The 18,925-nt window shown below is 34.5% G+C and overlaps 1 protein-coding gene across 1 annotated transcript in view; it reads left to right on the top strand.

Annotated features, from left to right (window-relative positions):
* Window positions 1-18,925, top strand: part of Thsd7a (thrombospondin type 1 domain containing 7A) — a 391,409-nt gene that overhangs the window by 323,365 nt on the left and 49,119 nt on the right. Inside the window, exons 11-13 of the mRNA XM_076861588.2 lie at window positions 27-130; window positions 13,451-13,645; window positions 15,045-15,308. Of these exons, the coding sequence (XP_076717703.2) occupies window positions 27-130; window positions 13,451-13,645; window positions 15,045-15,308 (563 nt within the window). The remainder of the gene's footprint in view (window positions 1-26; window positions 131-13,450; window positions 13,646-15,044; window positions 15,309-18,925) is intronic.

Here is an 18,925-nt window from a genome sequence, read left to right as displayed (position 1 = left end):
ACTGGACTTCTATTCTTTATTCATAGATGGAAGACTCACAAATGGCGCAGGTGCCAGTTAGTTCCTTGGAGCATACAACAGGACATCCCTGGAGCACAGGAAGGCTGTGGGCCTGGTCGACAGGCAAGAGGTGAGAGGCCCTACTCTGCAGTTGATTTGCTTTTCATTTCTCCAATATCCATAGTGATGCATTTTTCACTATGACACTATTCTATACAATGCCAGCACCAAGGAACTTCTCTGTTTAAATTTTGCTCTTTGGTGTTAGCCCATAACTACTGAATTTTACCATAATTTGTACCTGGAAGAAGATCAGACCAAACTTTTGGTTATGGCAAAGATAGTACATTGAAGCTTGGTTTGTTTATTTGTTGTTATTGTTGTTGTCGGTGGTGGTGGTGGTTTTTAGATCAAATTATTCCACATTATTTCCCACCTTAACAATTCATAAAGTTCACATACATGCTTGCCTATATACATCATATAGGTGTATGTGTATATTTGTGCAATGTACTACAATTAGATATCTTTCCCAGAAGTTCTCAGCAATGATATTCTTAACATTGTCATGGCTATCCATGATCCTAAGCATATTTGGTACTGGTTTTTAAATGAGAGATTTGTTTATTCAAAACCTGCAATATGAGAACTTAAATTGATCTACACTGCTATATTATATGGAATATTACAGGAACTAATGATGAAAAATTTTCACAATTGCTACAATTTTTTACTAGATTTTATAGGAAATAGTTAAATTTTAAGCTTTGGAACATGTTGTCTATACATGTAGCAAATTCAGTCTTTAGAGATTTTGTAATTTTTTTATTCATAGCATACAATTCCTGCTATGTACTTACAGTGTAGCTTAATATGCAATTGAATGTGCATTTACCTTTTTTAACTTATGAAGATATATTTTGTTTCCTCATTGATACTTTCTTTTTTTCATGATGATAGTAGTCTGAACATACAGAACTGAATTTCAATTTGTTCTAACTTTATTTGGGACCCCAACTTCCTTTAGAACTAGAAAAACTTGATTTTTCTTTTGAGAACAGTTACTTCATTTTGGAAAGGAAAAGAAACTTATAATCTTCACTTGAAATATAAATATAAATTTAGAAGTCTTTGCTTGAAATATAAAAATTTTTATAAATAATACTAACTACCTAGTGATTTTTAGGATTTTATTTCCATAGTTTACTTTTTGTGTCTTCTACCACCAAATTTGGTAAAAAAAAAATATCCCTTAGATATATATAATTGAAAGTCATTCTCATTTCAGATTATTCTTCAAGAAACTGATGTAAGCTTTTCTTGTCGTGCAGTACTAAATCCTTCTTGAATGGAGCCTATGTTTACGTACATCTGTGGTTTTACATAGTTTATAACAAAAAGAGGCATGAGTTCATGATCAGGAAACAAGGTTTAGTTTCAGTTCTCTTCCAAAAATGAGTTTTGCTTATCTCAGTTTAATTAGATGGAAAAAAAAAAAAAAAGAAGAGAGATTTGGCTCAAATGCTCTTTTAGGGTTATTCCTATTTTCATCCTATCATCTATGCACAAAGTAATGGCCAGAGATCAGAGGGTGAAATTAAATTAGGTAAGATAGAGGAAAGACATATTTTTACAGACTTCCACTGTAGGAAATATAAGATATGGTAGAGGCAGTGCAAGTGTGAAAACATCTTCAGTTCTAAACTGTTACTTCAAAGCTGCACAACCTTGGATGATTCATTTCCTCTCTTTGAGTTTTAAGCCTTACTGCACTGGCTACCTATTGTCTTCATTACGTGAAAACTCCTTACCCCTCCCTGTAAGTGTATAGCCCTGATGAATGTGCACAATATGGCATAGGGCATGAAAGCAACAATATTAACTTCTGGTTTTTGACACTCAGTCTGGGCCAAAAATTATTTTTTCTGTGACAATTGTTGATGTTTTTATTTCCACATCTGAAAACCTCGGTTCATTCCTATTCTGGGTGCCTGCTTTGTTGTATCTAGTACTCTTACCCACTCTCTCTGTGGAGAAGGTCTTTGACTTCTTCGGTACTGCTTTCTTGAATTTCTTTCTTTGGATTTCTATCACTGGTGCCTCTTCCTCCGCCTGTCCTTAAACAGTACTTTCTAATGTTGGCACACTTGTCAGACTGCTTACTCTATCTCTGTGGTCTTATCGTTTCTAGGCTGAGAAGTGAAAGTTCCACTATAACAAGCAATTTCCACAAACATATACTCAAAGAATTTCTTCAACTTTCATGCAAAGATCACCTTTTTGTTGTTGTTGTTATTATTTCAGTAGTCAGAAATTTGTTTTTCTTAGAGCTTTCATTTCTGTATAACATGAAATGGAGAGAAGTATCTTTTGCTAATGGCAAGAAGGCAAAATTTCCTTGCTTTAGTGTTTATGGCTGTTTACAGAATTTTGCATGATCAACCTGCCAGAGTCTCCCTGTTTTCAACTTTGTCTTTTTATCATCAGAGACAACAAACAAACAAACAAACCCGGTGCTGTTTTTTAATGACTAAAATAATTGCACAGTAACCATCAATCAGCAGAGACTGTAGACTCCACACCCCTGCCCTCTCCAGTATGTCAGACTCTAATTCAGCTACTCATTCTCTGTGATTGCATTTTGAAGGCTGTGCAGAAAGAATCATGAGTGTTATGAAAGGGTAAAGGTTTCAAACCAGGAGCTTTCATTCATTAAGGAAATGAAGTCACTCCTCATTCAACAAGTAGGAGTACAGGCTAAAACTGAACAACTACAAAACCAATCATTTGACACTGAAGACCTAGGAAGAGACCTAAAGAATGGGCTGGGACTTCACTTGCACCATCTTGTTAAAATGAGTAGAAAAGAGAAAAAGAAAAGAAAATGAGATGAACTCTACCAGCTAAGCATAGACAGTAAGGAAAACAATAAATAAGTTCTCAGAATACGGGGTAGATTGAAGCTCCCAAGATGGGATCTGGAGCCTGGGGCAATTTTGTGGAGAGCTATAAATGTCAGGATCAGTATTTTAGACCTTGTTCAATAAGTGGTAGGAGCAAAGACCTGATGAAAGTGGTGTTTCATCTGTCAACATGTACAGAATAAATTAGGAAGATAAGACACATGGGCCTGGATGTCAGCGACTGTCATTGGAACGGTGCAAGGTTGTAGTAACAGAGACTCCCACTGGAACCACAGTACAGAAATGGGAAAAACGCAATTAATTTTGGACTTAAGATAGTAGACGGTACTTTTAGGACTTAGTGGCAGGTAATACAAGGAATGATAGAAATAAGAGTCAAAGTAGAACATGATTCTTTAACTCCAATATTTTCAGCTTGAGAATAACTTTATTGGTGAAAATTCTTAGACCTGAAAGTAGAGCCAATTTTGGAAAGTATATTTTTTATATTTTGCATTTGAGGCCATGGAAGGGTAGCCAAGTGGAAAAATCTAAGTATGCATTTAAAAATGTATAAATGTAGCTATAGATAGCAGAAGAAATTTGAGCAACATTTGCATAAAGTAGTTGGATGAAGTCATACGAAAAACTTAGGTCTCTAAGATTTATTATATGTTTGAGGAGAAGTGGTTGTTTCATTTTACCATTAGTAGATTTCTTTTTCCTCTAGCCTATTCACAAGTGTAGGGTCTTTAAACATTCCTTTAATTCTAAATAATTTAACTTAAATTTTATTAACTTTAAATTACTGGTTTTTTGCTTGCACTGAAAATGACACCATATGAATTAAAATATGACCATTACCATTTTATCTTACTTTACTATTCTGTGATTCTAAAAATATAAATACTTATTGCATGACTTCTATCAAATTATTTGTCTGGACCAGAGGTTAGTAAATCCAGCCTGCAGTCTGCTGTTGTTTTGTCATTAAAGTGTTATTTGAAAACAGCTTCATTCATTTATTTGCATTTCCTATGGCTGATTTCAAGATACAAGGTAGTGTTGAATAACTGCAAGAGATAATATGATCCAGGAAGCCAAAATATTTTTTAAAACTCACCCTTTACAGAAAAAGTAAAGAGTGATCCAAATTCAGAAGCATGTAATAAATGATATTAGTCACAACTGCTAATAGTACTTAAGCCATTACTCAATAAGATCAGAAAGTTCCTGGAGTTTATTTTGCCCCTTGGGAAGACGTTTCCAAATTCAGTTCAGCAATAAAGGAACTATTTTACAGTTAAGAGAAAAGTGGACTTTAAAAACTGTAAAGGTAGTAAACTGTCTTTTGAATAAAATTGCTTTCTTTGGCAGGGGTTAGGAATAAAATGTTGGCTTTCAGAAAAAAAATTAAAATTAAGAAAGAGTGAATGGATAAACCTGAAAATTTGGGGGATACAGAAAACAAGAGAGAAAAATATTCTAGGGTCTCATAATTCTCCTGTGTAGAAGATGATAAATCATATGCAATAACTGGACATCAAATGTTAGTTTACTTACTAAGAATGTATAAAAAAGAAAGAACATGTTTCACATAATATGCATACTCAACACAACACACTTATGAGATCATGTTAGAGTCAAATCTCTTGAACCTTTCATATTAATAGGAAAATATAACACTAAATTCTCTTTTATCACCTTACTAATCAAGCATCCCAGGTCTTTATCCAGTCACTTGTGCTGACTTTTAACCACCTGTTAACAATAAAGTGACTATTACAGATGAACTTCCATTTTTACTCTTAATACTATTAATAGCATAATTGTCCACTTGTAGGAACTATGTATGGTGACATATTTATAAGATTTGGGGGGCATTCCTGGAGTATCTTTAACAAATAATTAACTGTAATGGCTTACAATCCTAGCACTAATATTCACTATAAGGCAAATTGCTGAGAATCATCTTTACTTAGAAGTAAGTCAGAATATAGGAAGATTCTACACTAATCAACTAAATGTAACCTTGACCAAGTATATATTCTGTGTATGTAAGAACCATCTGAGGGGCTGGGGATGTGGCTCAAGTGGTAGCGCGCTCGCCTGGCATGCGTGTGGCCCGGTTTGATCCTCAGCACCACATACAAACAAAGATGTTGTGTCCGCCGAAAACTAAAAATTAAATATTAAAATTCTCTCTCATTCTCTCTCTCTCTCTCTCTCTCTCTCTCTCTCTCTCTCTCTCTCTCTCTCTCTCTCCTTTCTCTCTCTTTAAAAAAAAGAACCATCTGAAAAAAATGGTCTATTACATTAAAACACAAAGTACTTTAAAGTAAATTGAGAACTGGGAGTGTAGCTCAGTGGTCGAGCACTTAAGGAAGATGTGTTAGATCCTGGGTTCAATATCAGCACTACAAAAAATGTAAATTACTATGCTTAAAAGTATATATAGCTGGGTGTGGTGGCATATGCCTGTAATCCCATGGCTCAGGAGGCTGAGGCAGGAAGATCACAAGTTCAAAGCCAGCCTCAGCAACAGCAAGGTGCTAAGCGATTACATGAGACCCTGTCTCTAAATAAAATACAAAATAGGGCTTGGGATGTGGCTCAGTGGTTAAGTGCCCCTGAGTTCAATTCCTGGTACCTAAGGGGGAAAAAAAGTACATATAAACTATGTGTTTATTTATGACCAAATTCCTTTACATTTGAAAGGAAAAGCAAAATATTTTATCAATCATTCCCAGAATCACCAGTAAGTTTTGCCCAATCTTCACTTAGTCAGATTAGCTACTATACTACATACAGAATATTTTTTAATACATCAAGTGATTCTGTAGAAATCTTTCATAAAATAAATGCTTAAAATATTGTGCTAATAGTTATTTTAATCTGCTCAGGTGGCTATTATGAAATACCATAGACTGGGTGACTTAAACAACAGAATTTTTTTTTCACATTTTTGGAGGCTGAAAGTTCAAGATTAAGATGCCAGCCAATTTCTGAAGGCCTTCTTTCTGGCTTGCACACAGCAGTCTGCTCTCTTTGCCTTTACATGGCAAAAAGAAGGAAAGGTAGAGAAAGTTCTCCTATCACATTTTGAAAGGGCAATAATTTCATCAAGAGAGCTTCCCCCCACACTCAAACTCAAGTCTTCTTCAATATCTGTTACTTCCCAAGGCTCCATCTCCAAATACCATCACTTTGGGGTTAGAGCCTCAACATATGGATTATAGGGTGAGGCAACTCAGTGTATTGAAATAGTGAAGCGTTAAATAAAATTTTAGTATACAAAACTATATATTTGTTAATATTATTTTCTCTGAAAGCTGTAAAAATAGGATCACATCAGTCCTTAAAATTCAATGCAAATTTCCTGAATATCATTCAATATAATTCATTCTCTCATAGAAGAAGTGTATATTAAATACATGTTATATGCTTCATACTGCTTTCACAGTACTAGGCTCAACTTATTGAGAGAATAAAAACGAACAGCAAGTAATTTAATATGTTACAGTAAGAAATACACTGTAGTGTATATAGATAATAACTACTAAAGAATTGGAAAAAAAAGAAAAAAAATGATAACCACTGATAGGGAATATAGGATAACAAAAGCAAAAAAAAAAAAAAAAAGTAAAAGCTATGTGCTTAGGATTAATGTGCTGACCTGTTTGCTCAGGGTACCTCTGAGTGTGTTAAAGGCAAAACCACATTCTGGAGGATCATGAATATCAAGAGGAGGAGGAGGATTAAAAATAGAAGTAGTGAGTATTTTAGTAAAGTCTTGGGTACTGTAATCCAGCAAATTTTGTCAAATGCCATAAGAACTAAAGGAGAGAGGAAAAATAGATATTAAAGAAAGAATTAATAGTATTTGACAATTTTAAAACTTGCTTCATACTATTCAAGTTGCTAGTATATAACTTAGTCTTTCTCTGTTCACATTTGTCTTTCTCTGTTCACATTTCCCATTTGTTCAGATGGTATTTAGAAAGTTAAATTATTGCTTGGTCAGTGATTAAATATAATTATACTCATAATAAAAACAATCTGGGGCAGCCCAACCCAAGTGCTGGTCTCTTGCCTTCCTCCTCTGACTCCATGAAATTCACCACATATTCTTCCACCTTCTCCACCAACCACCAGTTCCTGGGCTCTGTTCAGTCAAGTCACCTAGCCATCAGGGAATCAGTCAGTAGTACAGCCAATTTCTAAGCAGGCACAATATTTTGGGCTTCCCAATCTCCTTCTTCTGCTCCAATAACTTCCAGGGTAGATAGGACCTGGGGATCTGGCTGCAGAGATAGCTTGGGATATGGTGGGAATGAGTCATCTACAGCAAGAAGGAGACCATTCAAGAACTGAATGACTGTCTGCTCTGCTACCTGAACAGAGTAGGAAGACCAGAAAGTGATAATAGGAGGCAGGAGAGTAAAATCTAGGAACACCTACAGAAAGAGGGACTGCAAGTCAGAGACTGGGGATGTTCCTTCTAGACTATCAAAGAGCTTAAAGCTAAGATCTTTGCAAATTCTGTGGAAAATGACTCCTTCATTCTAAGGCCTGATGATACCTACCTTTCTGCTGATGACTTTACAGTCAAGTCAGACAGGTGTTGGATAAGAGGTGTTCCCCAAATTTCCTGTGGTTAATTCAAGAATATTCAAAGGTGAAATGATTTGGATTGTGAGTACTATAACCTAATCAGTCCATTCTAGTTTCAGTGGACTGATTGGTGGTAACTTAGGCAGGTGGGACGTGGCTGGAGGAGGTGGATCACTGCAGGTATGACCTAGAAGGATACATCTTTCTCATGGTCCCTTCCTCCACTCTCTACTTCCCTGTTGCCATGAGGGGAGCAGCTTCCCTCTACCACATCTTTCCTTGATGATATTCTACTTCACTTTGGGCCCAGAGCAATGGAGTCTACTGTTCATGAACTGAGACCTCTGATACCATGAACCAAAATAAACTTTTCTTGTCAGGTGTTTTGGTCACAGCAACAACAAAAAAGCTAACTAAAACAACTGGTCACTCACTAGTCTGCACAGAGTGACATTTGTGGCCCCTACAGAGTCACTAATGACATCAATATCACTCAGCTACAGCTGGAAACAGAAATAGAAGCTCTCAAGGAAGAGCTGCTGTTCATGAAGAAGAACCATGAGGAGAAAGGCAAAAGCTTAGAACCCCAGTCTGGCAGCTCCTGGTTGATTGTGAAGATTGATGTCCCCAAATATCATGACCTGGTAGACAGGATCATGGTAGACATCAGGGGTTCAGTATGATGAGCTGGCTCAGAAGAACCAAGATAATTTGGACAAGGATTAGCCCCAGAAGATTGAAGAGAGCACCATAGTGGTCAGGTCATCATCTTCCTAGATTGGAACTGCCAAGGTAATGTTCATGGAGCTAAGGTACCTAGGCTTGGTCCTTGGAGATCAACCTGGACTGTGGGTAAAATCTGAAGGCCAGCTTGGAGCATAGGCTAAGAAACATGGAGGCCTGCTACTCCATGAAGATGGAACAGTTCAGTGGGTCCTGATGCATTGGAGCCAGAGCTTGCAAAAACTAAGTCTGAAGATTAAAAGGCCCAAGGTTAAAAGACCCTGTTGAACATCAAAGTCAAGTTATAGGCTGAGATGACCACCTACTGCTGTATGCTGAAGGGCTAAAAAGACCTCAGTCTCAATAACACCCTGGATAGCAGCATGGGAACCACCCAAAAGATCACCACCACCAATGTTTTCCTCTCATTTTCTCTTGATATTAGCATCCCAGTTGACTTGGAAAATTTGATTTTCTTTTGTATCTAAGAGTCTTGTCATAAAATGTAATTAGCATTTGCCGTTTTTTTAAATAGTAGGTCACAAAACGAGACTGGCACACACTGTGTTTCCAATAGTTTCAGGAGGTTTCATAAGCGGTGCTACAGTTAGTTAAGCCTTCCCAGATCCCACTGCAGTCTAGCCAACCTTGATGTGAGCTACTCCTCTGGGGGCTGGTTGATATTTCCTAGTAAGTTCACAGACTAGCATTTTCATGTACATTCTGGGAATCAATGAGATGGGGGTCGTTGGTAACTATTTAAGAACAATAAAAAAGGAAAGTACATTTTTTATTTGTTTGCTTTTTCCATTCTGCAAGCATTATATTCACAAACTGTAATTAGGAAGTGTAATTTGACAAACTTGTCAGTGCAAATCTCTTTTGCACAAAAGAGACCTGATCGTTACATCAACCTAGTAAACAAGTGGAGCCCTCTTGTTTTATTTATAGATCTGGTCTTATTTCTAAGCACAATTAGGTCTCCAGGTAACCAGCTCCCATTCACATGAAGCTTTTCTTTTTATTTCTACATGATTCATTCTGACTATTGTCATTTTTTAAATAAAACTATGGGAAAAAATCTCTCACCTAATCACCCAATCAGCAGAATATATTCTATCTCTAATGCTACCTAGACACTACTGGGGGGGGATAAAACGTGCTTATATTGCTCAATTTAATAAATAAGGTCTCAGAGCTCCTTGAACTCCTTAGTTCACTGCACTAAGATATTGATTCTTTTCCTGTTTCCTCTAATGAACTTCCATGTGCATATTTTAGATCTAAGAATTTATATCCCTCTGATTATTACAATGAATGTACAGCGTGGTATTATACGCTGAAGAGTGATCCATTGACCAATAGATGTTTCCTTTTTTGTGCAATGTCAATAATAAAGGCGTTTTATTCCTCTTCAAGAATATGAAGATAAGCAGCTACATTCTGAATTCTATTACATTTACTTCAGAGCTATATGAGTAGTCTTCCATATACATACTAACATGTGTAATGAAGAAATTCATCTCATTAGTTCAAACAGTATTATCTATTCATACTATGAAACTTTATTATTTTCTTCTTTTAAACATTTATATTATCTTTATGTTTATAAACCCATTCTGGAATTTCTATACATATTCTACTCATTAATCTTTTTTATTTAAATTCATGGGAAGTTTTAAAAATACACAAGATTAGGGAGACTAATATGAATGCTAGTAATGCAGTTATCATTTATTCAGCTTCAACAGTTTTCAACATATTGCCATTCTTGATTATCTGCCATTTCCTACACACCTAAAAAGAATTTTGCTGAAGTATTTTAAAGTCACATCAGACAGGATATATTTCACACATACACACTTTATTCTTTCTTATAACAATTGTATTGTTATCACAACAAACAAAATTAACAATAATTCATATCATCCCATGATTAGGCCATGTTTAATTCTCCCTCACTGTCTCAAAAATGTCTACACACAATGAACATGTTCAAATTAGGGTCCAAAAATTGTCTCCAAATTGCATTTTGCTACTTTTATTTTTTATTTTTTTGGAGTCACTTTTAATCTAATAGCCTTTTGAGCTCTCTTTTTTGTAGCACTTACTTGCTGAAGAAACTGCCTTTCTTATTTCTCGGTAACCTTTCCTCAGTATTGATGGGCAAAGCTTACCTAACTTGATTCATATGCAACCCACAAGTTAGTCACAATGATGTCTCCCATGTTTTTAACCTGCTGGGTGCAAATTGTCCCCTGACAAGTAAAAATTGTTGTGCCTTATATAAATGAAATAAAATTCTAAATGAAATATACGTATATAATGAAGACAGAGTTAAATATAGAATTTTACTTTAAAATGATTATATTGATATTTGCTGATCTCCCACTAAAAGCTTTCACGTCCATTATCCATAGGATAGCATGATCTTTGGCACATCTTCCTAACAAGGCTCAAAGGAGAACTTATACATGAGATATACATACTCCACCTGCAAATGCAGATACAATTTTGTGGGTAGCTATAGCTTTCTGGTATATGGCTTTCTGGAAACTGTGCTTAGCATGATCCATCTTTTCCACAATTAAAACCACCCTGTTTTCAATGTCTTAAAAATGGTTTTAAGATTTTTAAAGTTGAGAGACCAGATGGTTCCCTTTCCAAACATTTATATTTTCCTTATCCAATAGCAGGAAGTTCATTTCAGATTTTATTTCTGTGTTTGGATTGTTGTGTTTCTTCTAAGTTAGAATGCAAACAAATTGAGATGTATGATAAATTTTCAATATATTGTGCAAATGGTGCTGTTGCTACTTGTTTGGATAACATTGTGTGAGTAATTCATTCCAAAAGTACACTGTCAAGAATCTGAGATAAGAAGAGTGGAGTGCTGAGTGGGTATCTAAGAACAGGCATGGGAATTTTACACATATTTTTCTTTTCAAATACCTGAAATATTTAAGGCATATGGGGAAATAAACTATTTATTTAAATAGTTCTGTGCAAAATAAATGTTTCCATAATTGTATTTGTAGTGGTATTATTTTATTTTGTTTTCTGGTTTTTTTGGTTTTTTTTTTTTGTGTGTGTGTGTGTATGTAACTTAGTATGATGATAAGTGGAGCAATTCTGAAATATAATTGTGAGATCCTTAATGGAGAACCTAAGAAAATTTTATTTTATTTCTCAAAAGATTTACGTTAGGATCTGTTTCAAGGAGCCAAATTGATAAGTAGATATAAGTAACTTCATTTCAAATAATCCAAATTTAGTTTTGTCATGTTTAATTTTCTTTTAGTTATGAATAGTGTAACCCTCACAGCTTAAGATATGAATATGGTAAAATCTCTTATTTTCTAAATTAACCATTTCTGGAGGCTCCACATATCCTGCCTAGTAAAATGTCTAATATCTTCCTCTTTGTCAGTCCTTCCTTTTGAGCATCCTTGGGCCAGCTTTCCCCAAGAACCATGAGAATTTACCAAGTTTAAAGTGTGTAAGTGGTCAGTCTTCTTCCAAGTAACAGGTGTAGAGAGACCTGCAAAGTCACTTGGTTAATATACTACATAGGGTAGCAGTCCTTCCAACTAGATGGATGCTCTTTATGATCAGTTCCTCTTCAAGTCCCCATCATGTTCTCTTATTGAAATCTAAGTCAGAGGTCTCTTAGTCCATACCTAAATGCCATTGCTTCCCAAAGCTTGGCATAGCGTAAGAAGGATTAGGTATCAATTTGTGAGATTCTCTTTGTGATACTTACTGTTTTTTCCTTGTCACCTAACCTTCATAAAGCTCACCATTTCCACTTGACCAAGTTTTACTGTCTTTAGAATTCACAGACTCCTATTCTTAATTGGCTCTACCAAATTTGGGTATAAAAATGAAATGACATCTAAAAAATAGGAGAGTATTCACTAACATTGGCACAATGAAGAGGGTCTTTTTTTAACTCTTCCTGCAATCATTATATAAGGTTTTATTTAATACACAGAGAACATAATTGTTAGTTATGTCCCTTTACACACCCCATTACACAGCCCTGCACTAACAGATGTTAAGTTTTAGTTCACAGATAAAGACAATGTTGTCTAAGCTGGGGCCCTCTAAGTCCTAACTGTAATTTAGGATCAAAATGTAGGCTTCTTCCCTTAATTTCATAATGATGAAGTCCTGAGCAAGGATAAATCAGCCCAGCTTTAACCTAGACCATAAACTTGAGAAAGCCATTTAATTCTTCTAAACTAAGCCATTTAAGGTAATTCAATGAAGATTAAAAATTTAAGACCAAAGTTTAAATGGTTCATCTGCTTTCTCAGTAAATGAATGAATTGTTTTTAAAACCAATGTGAGAAATGACAGAGGAGAAAGAGGACTGAAAGCACTGCTTGCTCTTTTTCTTTATGACCTTTATTACCTTAATGTTATATCCATGTTCAGTAAGTAATAAAATTGTTTCTTGTTTTAAGTAATTCACTAGAATAATACCTTTGAATAAATAATTTATAAATTTAAATCATTTGATAATTTTTAGCGTACATAACTGTGGAAATGCTGATAATGATATGATAAAGTATGATCGTTAAAATTTCCTTTTTCATTTCTAGTTTCCATTTTAATTTCTTCCATTAACTACATTTCTTCCATTAACTACCTAGTAAATTTACAGTATACATAAAAACAAAAACATGCTTTCTATGAGTTTCAAGACAAGTTGCATAAGTACTCCCTCCACACCTCAAACTACCAACCAATTTGTTGCTAAGACCTTTTTACTTAGAAATTCTAGATTGCTCAATGTTATAAAATAATTTCGAGGTAACTGGTTTCTCCCAGCACCTTTTTGAATACCCTATGTCCAACATAAACTGTGATCAGAATGTATATATGATAAGTCTCCTAAAAAACTCATTTCTTTATACCCTACAAGTGACAGAAATTAAAATCTAGTAAAAGCTGCTGAATGCTCTCTGTGTGTTTTCCTGTGTATATGTGTGGGTGTGTGTGGTATGTGCTTTTGTGTGCCACAAAAACCCAGAGGGTTATTTGCTATTTAAAAAACCTACAAGATCAATATTATGTGTACTGTGATTATTAGAAACACTGTTACCAGATTTCTACTGTAATAGGGAATTAAAAGAGGATTCCTCTGACAGAGCAAATGTGAATTTCTGAATTATAGAGTAATTAGAACTATGCTTTTCATTCAGCTATTACTTGTCGAAAGCAAGATGGAGGACAGGCTGGCATCCATGACTGCCTCCGGTATGCAGGCCCTGTGCCAGCCCTCACACAAGCTTGCCAGATCCCCTGCCAAGATGACTGTCAATTTACCAGCTGGTCCAAGTTTTCTTCATGCAATGGAGACTGTGGTGCAGTTAGGACCAGAAAGCGTACTATTGTGGGTAAGAAAAATTGGGATGCCTAAACCAACTCTTGTCAAGGTAGAAAAACACAATAGAAGTCAGACCAAGAGAGTTTTGACAATGTATCTGAAAACTGCAACTGCCTCTTGTTGCTGTTCCTATACCGGATATGTCAGTGGACTTGGGTGTGTATTTTAATGTAAGTTGGCAGTAATAGAAGCATTATGTCATTTTAATAGAAAGAATAAGCAACCTGACTCCCTATTCAAACTGACTATGCAATACATGATAGATTATTTTTTGGCTTAAACATACACTTGCAGTGAATTGCCTAGAAATTGCAAAGTGCTTGGAGCAAGGAAGAAAGGTTGCTTCTTCATTTTCTTAACAGAGCCTCACTGTCACAGGTTCAGGTTATCCATCATCTCCTAGAAGGAGAAATATGACATTAATTCTGTATCTGAAACTTCATCTAAAAAGGGAGTCACAATGACAAAAGTCAGTAATGTACCAAGCAACACAGGAACCCTCACACTGAACTGAAGACTAACACATTGCAAAAACTGTCAGTAGCAAAAGACAACAGAAAATATTGGTGGTAATAGACCATTCAGAATGTTTAAATTATTAAAAGAACCACCTGTAAAATGGATTCCATTGAAAATAACATAAGAAAACTTAAAGAAGTTAGAGATAGGTGTAGGTAATTAATTATATACAATAGAATATATTATATAATATAATAAAATAGTTTGTGATATAACAAAAATAATTAACTAGATATATTTTCAAGTATATATATAATTGTACTCAAGAGGAATTTATATAATTTTAAGAAGGAATTTATTCAAAACTTTTCAAATATTTTATTCTAATATTAAATATCTTCACTTTTAATATTATTGATTTTCCTACATTAATCCCCACCTATGTGAAAATGATTACTATTCAGAAATTCTGAAAAATACAATGCATAGATGGAGACATAAAGCCCATAAATCTTTTCTGAATTTTAATCCTATGTAACTACACTATTTGCAGTTACCAAGGAAGTTACTGTCTCAGGCTCATATTTCTGCATATGTGAGGTTTATGCAATCACCTCAAATTCTCCCATCAGTGGAAATAATTTTTTCATTTTAGAGGATTTTATTCATTTTGGAGAGTTTAAAATTCAACACAGTAAGTAGTCCCTTATACAAAATGGGCCATTTTTAAATGAGAATATAAGAAATTTTTTTACTATGCAAAGCACACAACACCAGCAAAAATCTGCATAGAAAGCACTTTGGAGTGAGAAAATAGTGTTTATTTATAGACTAGTAATGGGTATTGTTAAATCAGAGAAAGGAAGTTTAGAAAAGTAGAAAATTTAGGGATGTTTTAAATTAATAATGCTATTTTCCAACTTAAATTGTCAAATGTTTCTCTTCCACAGGAAAAAGTAAAAAGAAAGAAAAATGTAAAAATTCCCATTTGTATCCCCTGATTGAGACTCAGTATTGTCCTTGTGACAAATACAATGCACAGCCTGTAGGGAACTGGTCAGACTGTATTTTACCAGAAGGGAAAGTGGAAGTGTTACTGGGAATGAAAATACAAGGAGACATCAAGGAATGTGGACAAGGATATCGTTACCAAGCAATGGCATGCTACGATCAAAATGGAAGGCTCGTGGAAACATCCAGATGTAACAGCCATGGTAATGCAATTTTTCTTCAGTTTTCATATTTGCTGTCTTTGGGAGTAGAAGTAAAATGCATACGTATGGTACTATAGCTTTTCAGAGTGTGTTATAAACTGGACACAGTGGAGCACCACATGATGTTTCACTTATATCTAACAGGACATTTGGTGGCATCGTCTAATTGTCCAAAGCCAAGATGGGGCCCATATCCTTAAAAGAATAGGCACAAATGGTTCCAGAAACCTCTTGGAGCTTTTCAAGAGCCTTTTCACTCGGTAGACCCAACAGTCCCCAATGGTCTGTGTACAGAAAGGATTTAAAGAGGAAATAATGTTTGAATTCAAATTGAGATTAAAGTTTTAAATGAGACAGACTTTTAACAACCAAACTGGCAAGCTTTGTAATGTGCCCTAAGTGTCATTAAGTAGCAGAGAGGTGGAAAATAGTAATTGGTGAAAACTCAAACATCTGTTTATTGTCCATCAAGTTGAGATTAGCAAAAAATAAAACCACAACAACAGAACACAGGAAAATGTACATAGTCCTAGAAAACTGGATGCTTTTATTTTCTAAAGCAAAATAGAAAACGAAAATGCACTGATAATTGAGTTGCAAAAAGTTTGAATCGTGGCCATCTTTGGTCAAAGTATATACTGAACTCCTTGAGTTTTTTTCTCCTTAACATGGGCAGCATTAAACCATATTTGTCCACTATTCTTTTATTTTAATACATCTGTTTTGAATCACAGATGTGTTGTAATTGTATTCTCAAGCACTAGTTAATGAACTTCAATCTTTTTGATAGGGATGACCAAAAAAGAATGAGTTAAATGGCTAGGAGCTAGGTACACTACCCTCCAGCCTTGCCAAAATAACTTCTGCTATTGGGACAAACTAATGGAACCATCTCACATTTACAAACAATCAAGATACCACAGTGACACATTTATTGGAATCTCAAACCTTTCTTTACAATGTTTTCTAAAAACATTTTCCTTAAAAAAAATCATGGAGTTCCTATTTCATCAAAGTCTAGAGATGTGAACCTCAAAAATTCCATGGTATTGAGAATCTAGATATAGTATTTTTTATGTTAACATATGCATTGGAAAATGGAGATTATTCCATTCTCTTAGAACAGTAACTACAAAAGAAATATATTTATTATAGACATACTTTGAGAAATGTCTCTAAGAGTGAATGAATATTTTATTTTCTACCTCAAAAAAACAAAGATACTACATCTTAGATACCAAGAAAAATATAAATTTCCTTCCTATTTTGAGATTATAAAGTAGAAAACCATAATTACTTATTAAAATGTGAAATTCAAGATCACTTTAAAATGTGTTTCTTTTGGAATGCTGCATATAAGTGTTCACTCACATTTAACTTGTTATGCATAGTTAGCCACTGAGATAATAATTTGTTTATAGAATTACCTGTGAACTTCCAGAATGACTTTAATATATTCTCACTTTTACCCTGATCTGCTAATTAGATGCAAGAGAGCTTAAGTAAGTCACTTAACAATCTTATTTTTAGGGAAAAAAAATTTTAAAATATTCTGTGACTCTCACAATAAAAAAAAATTGGAACACTTATTAAAGAAAAAAATACAAAATTAATTGAAATTGGCCAAAGACAGAAGACTTCTTCCACTGTCAATTCAAAGCACCAGGAATGAAGTACTGTATTCCAGGGATAGGTATAGATAGAAAAAGATGTGTTCATGATAGCATTGAACATCATGGGACTTGGGAAAGGATATTAGATCCTTAACTAAGTGAACAGTTCCAATGTAGTTCTTCCATTTGTCCTACATCATTTCTATCCTGCTGAACCTGATCTATGATGAGATATCCAGTGGGATATTTTAGTGTTTATTAGATATTTACTCAAAGTCAAGTCTGCAGCATTGAATCTCTATTGACTAATTTCTTTGGCAATTACTACTTTCCTTAATCATGTTTTCTCAATTCTGATGGTATTTGTAAAATGTTATAATTTTGCTACTCTATCCAAGTCATGCTTGCAATCTCCATGACAACTGCCTTCTCCCTGCCAAATCAGCTTTCAAGATGAGGTGGAAGTGGGCTTTCAAGTGGCCTTGGAGAAGATGTCTCTTCCTCCTCTCCATTTAAACATAAAGTTGATCCCCTTGTGTGCTCAGTACAGTTACACTAATCCCCTATTAAACAGTGGCCTTGGGGCATTTCTGTTTAATCATTGTTGTTCATCTGTGGATCATGTTATCAGTAATTACACAGATAAAACAGTTTGACTGTCACCAATTTAATTATATATTATTTTAGACTGTTTCCCATGTGGTCATTTTTTTTTACATCTTCAACTTGGGGCACAATTTTATTTTAATAGCTTGGACTTTCTCATAATAATAGACTCTGTGCTGAAAAGTGATTTAACCACATTCCTAAAAGTCAGATCTTAAGGTATACCTTAGAAGCCATGAAAACCTTCATCCATCCTGATATGTGGTATTAAATATACTTACAGCAAAAATGTCAATATGCACACATCTGATAAATATTTATGTATGTTGTAATGCATTTGGAGCATTATCTCTCCTAAAAATATATATATATATTTATAGTATTTTGGTATGAAATCTTGAAAGGTGTCACTCTAGCAACAGATTTTTAATCACTCATAAACCAAATTAATTACACATTTTCTACTCACCACTAGTGCTCTTTCCTTTTCTTTTTTGTTTCTTTTCTTTATTCTTTCCTTTTCTTTCTTATTTATTTGTTCTCTCTTCTGCCAGTACTTGGAAATGAACCCAGGACATTGAAGATCTAAATTGATTCAGTTTCTAGAAGTTTATGCTTTACTAAGTGCCTAATTTCTTAAGTTAATTACCTTAAAAATTTCACAGAACAAACTTTGAATGGGCAAAGTAGAGGGAGGGAAAAGGAGGGTACATGGGAGCAGGAAAGATGGTGAAATGAGAAGGACATCATTACTCTAGGTACATGTATAACTGCACATAGTGTGATACTACATCTTGTACAACCATAGAAATGTAAAGTTGTGCTGCAGTTGTATACAATGAATCAAAATGCATTCTGCTGTCATATACACTTAATTAAATTAATTAATTCAAAAAAATTTTCACAGAATAATAGAATATCTGAACCTCTAAAAATCACATTATTTAACCTTGATATCTTAAAGAATCTCAGAGATAACCTAGCTTATGCAAGGTACACATATGCAACATTTCCATTTATGCATAAGTGATAGAATTTTACACTTACTCCAAGTCAGCATTCCAAAATCCCCTATCCTGCTCCATGTTTTACATTTCTATAGCATACATCACTTTATAACATACTATATAACTTACTTATTACGGTTTTTTTTGTTTTGTTTTGTTTTGGTTTGGTTTTTGGTGGTGGTGGTGGTGCTGCTGAGGATTGAACCCAGAGCTTTGTGCATGCTAGGCAAGCACTCTACCAACTGAGCTATTTCCCCAGACCTCTACAATTTATGTTTTTATTTCCCATGTCAGTGTAAACCTATGAGGATATATTAGACTATTTTATTCACCAACGTATCCTAAGCACCTAGAATAATAAATACCAGTAAATATTTGTAGAATGTATGAA

This window comes from Callospermophilus lateralis, chromosome 1 (genome assembly GCF_048772815.1).
Source record: "Callospermophilus lateralis isolate mCalLat2 chromosome 1, mCalLat2.hap1, whole genome shotgun sequence".
Lineage (NCBI taxonomy): Eukaryota > Metazoa > Chordata > Mammalia > Rodentia > Sciuridae > Callospermophilus > Callospermophilus lateralis.
The sequence above is the reverse complement of the archived record's forward strand: the minus strand, read 5'-3'. Positions and strand labels throughout refer to the sequence as shown.